General features: G+C 43.9%; 1 protein-coding gene across 1 annotated transcript; it reads right to left on the bottom strand.

Moving 5' to 3' along the window:
- Positions 1-1,800: 1,800 nt before the first annotated feature.
- On the bottom strand, positions 1,801-3,390 carry LOC147986243 (uncharacterized). Its single transcript, XM_087540008.1, has 4 exons — positions 3,251-3,390; positions 2,275-3,127; positions 2,085-2,189; positions 1,801-1,983 (listed from the first exon to the last, which is right to left on the bottom strand). Exons 1-4 carry the CDS (start codon positions 3,388-3,390, stop codon positions 1,801-1,803), a joined length of 1,281 nt encoding a protein of 426 aa, XP_087396134.1.
- Between the last annotated feature and the right edge of the window lie 4,654 nt (positions 3,391-8,044).

The raw sequence follows: 8,044 nt of genomic DNA, 5'->3' as shown, positions 1-8,044 counted from the left end.
TCGAAACGGAACGAAATCAATTGCAGAAGTTAATTTTTGGAAGGAAACCTACCAGATAGACTTGGACCCTACGTCAGAAGATGAAGGAGGAGATAACGAGGGTAGGGGGCGCGCCCACCCCCCTGGGGCGCGCCCCCTGCCTCGTGGCCCCCCCTTCGGTCCACCGACGTACCCCTTGTACCCATATATACCTACGTATCGTAAAACTTCCAGAGGGCACAATAGATCGGGAGTTCCGCCGCCAGAAGCCTCCGTAGCCACCGAAAACCAATCTAGACCCGTTCCGGCACCCTGCTGGAGGGGGTAATCCCTCTCCGGTGGCCATCTTCATCATCCCGGTGCTCTCCATGACAAGGAGGGAGTGGTTCTCCCTCGGGGCTGAGGGTATGTACCAGTAGCTATGTGTTTGATCTCTCTCTCTCTCTCTCGTGTTCTTGAGGTGGTACGATCTTGATGTATCGCGAGCTTTGATATTATATTTGGATCATATGATGTTGAGTAAAATGCAAGCGCGGTCCTAATTCTTTCCCAAATGTGTCGATTGGGTCCTTATTCTTTCAAAATGCACATCTGGGTCCTAATTCTTTCTAAGTTGTTCATCCGAGGTCCTAATTTCGTCTGACCGCCGCTGACCAGCTCGCGTGGTGCTTTGACCGCCGCCACGTCGACTCGAGGGCCCACACGGGAGATTTCACGCAGTTGGAGGTTGGGAATTTAAGTAGTTTGGCCCCTCGAGTTTATGCTTTCCTCATTCCCCGGTCCCTAGGTCTTCTGCTCGCTCTCTCCCTCTCTCTAGTGCCGCGCCGTCGCCGCCATGTCCGCCGCCGCTAGCTCGTCTGCTGTGAAGCACCGCGGGAAGAAGGCTGCCCAAGCGCCTCCTCCACCTCCGGCATTAGCCCTTTTCTCGCCGCCCATCTCATCGCCGGCCCAAGCGGGTATGCTGCCGTTGGTACCATGCCCTAGCTTCCGCATTCGATCTATGATTCGTCTTGTGTCAAAATAGGAGGCAAATCCTGGCAGGATTTTCTACAAGTGCCCCAATCACCATGCAAGATCTTCTAAAAGTGCCCAAACGATTTGATGTTTCTGTGTTTCTTTTTGGCTGAATTTTTTTACTCAATTTCTGTCAGATTCCACAAGATCCTTGCTAACATTATTATTGGGAAGATGGACCAGACAACTATTTTGATTTTTTTGGTGAGAGGTGGGTACATCAGCCCTGGATTGAGCAGTTTTGATTCGGCTGGTGTCATTGCAAGTGAAGAAATAGAGGTGCAAGTGAAGAAGCAGAGCACTGTTGAGACTGTGGTGTATGCAGAAGCAATGCAGAAGATGAATGAGCTCATTTTTCTATGTAGGAGTATTCTCAGTGCACTTGTTGTACTGATTGTAGTAGTGGTGTATGTACGATTTAAGAAGTGATGTCGTAGTATGATGTATCCAGTGTTAAATGCTTGTTGGTGTATCCAGATGTTGATCATGTACTGTTGCAATGAAATTGAACTAAAATTTGGCAGCATTTTGGTTGTTTTTCTGTACTTTGGCAGCAATTTTTTACTAGCACTGACAGCACAAATAAACAGTAATATACACGACCTTTCTTTTACTAGTAATTGAACATAAAAGCAGTCTGAAAGATAGATAGATGGATTCAACATCACAAGGTCTTGAAGTTGTGCAACAAAAGTAGGAAACATCATTACATTTCCATGGTTTGTGTGAAACCCAAAGCCACATCTCAGCATGAGGTTTCATTACAAACCATATTGTTTCCTAAGCAAAAGAAAAACATCCTTCTCTTCACTTCTGAGTTGTTGGGGCTTTGTTCTCCTTACTTTTTTTCACTTTCTTCCTTCTCTTCAAACCTAGTGTAGCAGTAGTATGGCTTCTTGGAGGTGGCAGGCCATCTCTGCAGTTTGCAATGAACTGGCTTTCTGGTAAAGGAGCCGGCACTGCTGTTTGAGATTGTTGAGTAGCTATAGCCTACAAACCAACCAAACATGTAGTTATTAATGTAGGTGAATTTCTGGAAGAACATATGTCATTGCATTTATTAACATTGCATTTGAATAAAAAGCTCTCACTTGGTCCTGTAAAATCTCAATCATAGTAGATGAAGCAAGATCATAAGTCATAGAAGAAGATATCATATTAGATGTACTTCTGCCCACTTGTGGACTTTCCTTTTTCTGCAAAAAAAATCAGAAATGTTGTTGAGCATTGCAATTTCAGAAATATGTCAGCATTTAAGGGGAACATTTAAGGGAAATGCACCTTGCAACTGGGCCTTCTCTTTATAGGTAGTTTAGTTCTTTGTTGTGTTTCTGGAAGCACAACCTGAATTGACACATGTTCTTGTACTGCTGGCTCATCTTCTGTTGTTGGCACATGTTCTGTTGTTGCATGTTCTACTGCTGGATCATGTTCTGCTGCTTCCTCTCCTGCTGCTAGCTCCTGTTCTGCTCCTGCCTCATGTGCTGCTCCAGGATCTTGTGTTGTTGTTGGTTGTCCTCTACCTAGTTCAGGGCACTTTGTTTTGTTGTGTCCTGGTTGATTGCACACACTGCAGTGCCCTATAATGCCATGTCTGCTCATCCTAGTTCCATTGTCCTCCTCTAGTGGGTTCTTCTTTCTCTTCTTTCCAGTCCTACCAAATTTCTTCTCATAGTTTGGTGGCAGCATTTGAGGCCCATTAGTTTTAGGCCACACTCTAGGATCACTACATGGCATTATGATCTTGCCATAAGCAGCTTTGAAAGCATTAATGCTGTAGCACTTGTTGACAACATCCTCTGGTTTAATTCTTTCATGTCTTAAACATGCAACTCCATGTCTACATGGAATTCCAGAGAGCTGCCATGCCCTACAAGAGCACTCCTCCTTCTGTATGTTCACATCATACTCCCCAACCATGCCCATAACATGAAATATGTGTTGTCCAGCTGGTAATGCAGTGCAGTTGTTGGACATGTTAATATTTTTGTCCAGTTTCTTTCTAATTTTGGGACAAATTTGACCACACATCTCCTCAGATTCCAGATTCTTGCTATAAAACCTAGTCATTAATTGGTCCTTGATCTTCTTAAGACAAGTAACTATAGGCATTTCTCTGGCATCAAGTATATACCTATGAAATCACTACAGTTAGAACAAATGAAATGCTACAGTACTGACAATATGAAATGGTACAGTTCCAACAGTATTAAAGGATGTAGTATGACAATTTAAATGATACAGTACTACCACTTACTTGTTGAACACTTCAAAGCTGTTGTTCAGAAGCAAATCACACTTTGGGAGTTCATGGAAATAGGCCTTGCACCACTGCCTTGGGTCAATTGCATCCAAGTAATCATAGGCCCCCTGGTCCAGCTCTTTCATCTCTTGCATGTACTTCTTCCAGTCTGCCTCATCTGTAGCTCTTGCAATTTGCCACAATTTATTCTTGAATACATCACCTTTCCAGTTCTTTGCAAAGTTTTGATGCAGATGCCTCACACAAAATCTATGTTGTGCATGAGGAAATATTGCATTGACAGCATTGATCAACCCCTACATACATTGTAGAATAAACAAATGAAATGCTATAGTATGATAATATGAAATGCTATGGTATGATAATATGAAATGCTACAGTATGATAATATGCAATGTTCTGACTACCTTCTGCCTATCACTCATCAATGTCCATGGTGATGTGTTTTGTATGTTCAGATCCTCCTTCAGTGTGTTCAAGAACCACTTCCATGTGAAAGTATCTTCCACTTCTACGATGGCAATTGCAATGGGAAATATACAATCGTTAGGATCAACTCCAACAGCTGTCAGCATCACTCCACCATACTTGTTCTTAATGTGACACCCATCAATGCATATAATGGGCCTACAAGCTAGCAGAAAACCTCGTTTGCATGCATCTAAGGCCATGTAGTAGTTCTCAAACTTTCCATTGTTTGCATTCACAAACATGGTACTGCCAGGGTTTGACCTTCTGATTTCAGCTGCAAAGTCCCACAGTAAATTATACTACTCAAGTTCATCTCCATGAATTTTCTTTAGTGTAATCCTCCTTGCTCTAGCTAGCTTACTTCTAGTAGGTTGCATGTTGTAGTCCAACTGAACAAGTCTACCAAAGTTCTGAAGTGTCATCTTCTCATCTGCTCTAAATGTTTCCACATACTTTGTCGTGGTATTCTCACGGGGGGCTTTGTGAGTCGACAGATGCCACAAGGGCTTAGTGTGTGGGTAAGACTACTGCTGATAGGCCCGGGAGCGGGTATGTGAGTAGCACGCGCTAGTTACCCGGGTTCGGGGCTCTCCAGAGAGATAACACCCCTATTCCTACATGTCTGAGTATATCAAATATATCTGGTACAAAGTGCTACTGGAGCTGTATCTGAGATCAGTGCCAAGGGCATCTGATCTCGTATATGCATGTGTATGGCCGGCTCTAGTGACCAAGTATGGCCATGGCTTGTGGCCGTGAGTGGCCTTGTGGCCAAATGAGTGTGGCGTGAGAGTGTGGGGGTGTGTGCTCATCCTAGATGGATGGATGGATGCTCATATATATAGTGTGGTTAGCTTATCATCTAAGCTAAGTGGTGGCATGGGCAAGGCATGGTGGGGTGTCATGCTTGTCCCCTGTGTCACTTCATAAATAGTGCCAGGGGATAAGTGACACTATACATGATGACTGAGATGATGCGTGAATAGTGCTCGGGTACATCCGTCTTGTCGGTGTCTTGTCGGTGTCGGGTCGGGCTGCAGTCGGCAGCCGGCTGGTTTGCGCAGTCGGCAGCCGGCAGGCAGACTGAGGGGCTTTGCTAGCCCCGATGTCTTGAAATATCGTCTTGCCGTCCTTGGGGTACCCGTGGTCGATTACTCCGACATACTTGCCAGCCAAATATCTTGCTATAAATTGCTTGAGTGCCCACTCTCTTTCACATGTATGCTCACCCACATACTTCTTCACAACCCATGCTTTGGTCCTGCTGTCAGGTGCAGCAAACAAGAACCAGGGACAATCTCCAACACAACCTGCCCTTATCCTTTGCTTATCATTCTTTATGTAATGAATTTGCACTCTCTGCTTCACAATGTACTCTTGAATTGATGCTCTTAGTTCAATGACAGACAAGAACACCATGCCTATGTGAAAACTAACTTCTTTCATGTTCTCAAGCCTCCACCTTTTCAGCTTCACTTTGTTTTTCATTTTTTTCCTTCCTTGTGCATCTACTACTTCCACTTCCTCTGCTGAATCACTATCTTCAAGCTCTGAATCTTGTAGCTCCTGCAGTTCATCTGTATCATAGTCACTGTCATGCTCCCATTCAGATTTCTTCTTTTTCTTCTTCTCAAATTTTTCATCAACCCATTCTTCATACAGATCATCATCATCTTTCCCTACTTCATTGTCAGAGTCGACCCGGTCTGAATCCCATTCACTATCATCACTGTCACTGTCACTTTCATTTTCATTAGGGATTTCTTCTTCTACCACAAGTTTCCTCTTGCTTCTTGTAAGCTCATGTCCAACATTTTGTCCCACTGGTGGAACACTACTACTCCCTTCATTGCTGCTGCCTCCATTAAATTGGTTCAGTCTGCCTTTATGAACTTTCACCTTAAACCTAGGACTTCCTCTTATTCCACTGCTAAACCCAGGAGATTTAGGGCTTAGTACAGGAGGTAGCTCAGGTGTACCACTAACATGAATATTATCAATTACATTGTCAAAGGCCATGTCTTTGTGATCAACAAACAATTGAAAGTACTGGAATTTTGGAACAACTGCTGTCATGTGCAAAGTGTCAGTGTCACAGTCCACAATCCGTAGTCCATCACCTAAATTCTTTCCAGGCAGTAACCAGTAAATAACATGCTTAGATTGGTCACTATATCCCAGTTGCTGCATAAAATCAGTGAGCCAGAGAGGAGACCATGTATCTACTTCGCAACCATCGAACAGAGCAACTTTCCGATCGGCATACGTCTTCGATCGGCCAAATCCGCAGAAAAATCCAGCATAGTTGATTTCTACGGTAAAAACCTCCTCTTGTGGTCCTAGGTATCGAGGGATTGAGTCAAATACTACCATCGATTCGAGCTAAATCGGAATCCGCAGAAAAAGAGGATCGAGGGTTAGGGTTACGGGAACCACACTGACCGTATCGCGGAGGAGTATCTCCGGGTCGCCGATGCACGGGCGCCATCCTAGCGGCGCCGCCACCGGACAAGCGCCTGCGATGGCCGCCTGCCTCTTCTCACCGGACCATCGCCGTCAATCTCCCCTGTTTCGCCAGAGCAGAGAGAGGTGGGGAAGGGGAGAGGAAAAGGACTACGGCTGCGAAGAGATTAGGGTTGGGGGGCTCTTTTGAAAAAACGCACGGCTGGTCGTTATCAAGCGTGGGCCCTCGAGTCGACGTGGCGGCGGTCAAAGCGCCACGCGAGCTGGTCAGCGGCGGTCAGACGAAATTAGGACCTCGGATGAACAACTTAGAAAGAATTAGGACCCAGATATGCATTTTGAAAGAATTAGGACCCAATCAACACTTTTGGGAAAGAATTAGGACCGCGCTTGCATTTTACTCTATGATGTTTCTTCCCCCCTCTACTCTCTTGTAATGGATTGAGTTTCCCCTTTGAAGTTATCTTATCGGATTGAGTCTTTAAAGATTTGAGAACACTTGATGTATGTCTTGCCGTGCGTATATGTGGTGACAATGGGATATCACGTGATTCATTTGATGTATGTTTTGGTGATCGACTTGCGGGTTCCGCCCATGAACCTATGCATAGGGGTTGGCACATGTTTTCGTCGTGATTCTCCGGTAGGAACTTTGGCGCACTCTTTGAGGTCCTTTGTGTTGGTTGAATAGATGAATCTGAGATTGTGTGACGCATATCGTATAATCATACCCACGGATACTTGAGGTGATATTGGAGTATCTAGGTGACATTAGGGTTTTGGTTGATTTGTGTCTTAAGGTGTTATTCTAGTACGGACTCTAGGGCTGTTTGTGACACTTATAGGAATAGCCCAACGGGTTGATTGGAAAGAATAACTTTGAGGTGGTTTCGTACCCTACCATAATCTCTTCGTTCGTTCTCCGCTATTATTGACTTTGGAGTGACTCTTTGTTGCATGTTGAGGGATAGTTATGTGATCCAATTATGCTATTATTGTCGAGAGGACTTGCAGTAGTGAAAGTATGAACCCTAGGCCTTGTTTCCTAGCATTGCAATACCGTTTACACTCACTTTTACCATTAGTTACCTTGCTGTTTTTATATTTTCAGATTACAAATACCTTTATCTACCATCCATATACCACTTGTATCACCATCTCTTCGCCGAACTAGTGCACCTATACAATTTACCATTGTATTGGGTTTGTTGGGGACACAAGAGACTCTTTGTTATTTGGTTGCAAGGTTGCTTGAGAGAAACCATCTTCATCCTACGCCTCCTACGGATTGATAAACCTTAGGTCATCCACTTGAGGGGAATTTGCTACTGTCCTACAAGCCTCTGCACTTGGAGGCCCAACAATGTCTACAAGAAGAAGGTTGTGTAGTAGACATCAAGCTCTTTTCTGGCGCCGTTGCCGGGGAGGTGAGTGCTTGAAGGTATACCTTTAGATCTTGAAATCGAGTCTTCTAGTTTCTTGTTTTATCACTAGTTTAGTTTATAAAAGAAAACTATAAAAATGGAATTGAGTTTGTCTCATACACTTCACCTTTTTCAAATCTTTCGTGAGTATGATGGAAAGGATAACTGTGCACAAGTGCTAGAAAAAGAAATCTATAAAATGTTTGGCACTAAATATTTGAATGATGAGCATGATTGCAATGTTGTTAGTATGAATTTCTTGAATATCCATGATGCTAATGATATGCAAAGCTACAAGCTTGGGGAAGCTATGTTTGATGAAGATGATATTTTTTGTCCCCCAAGCTTTGATAAGCAAATTTACTATGATGTAAGCATGCCTCCTATTTATGATGATTATATTGATGAAAGTGGAGTTGGAGAGGTCATG

Source organism: Triticum urartu, chromosome 2A, assembly GCF_056163025.1.
Source record: "Triticum urartu cultivar PI428250 chromosome 2A, HENAU_Tu73, whole genome shotgun sequence".
NCBI lineage: Eukaryota > Viridiplantae > Streptophyta > Magnoliopsida > Poales > Poaceae > Triticum > Triticum urartu.
This window is presented reverse-complemented; position numbering and strand designations above follow the sequence as displayed.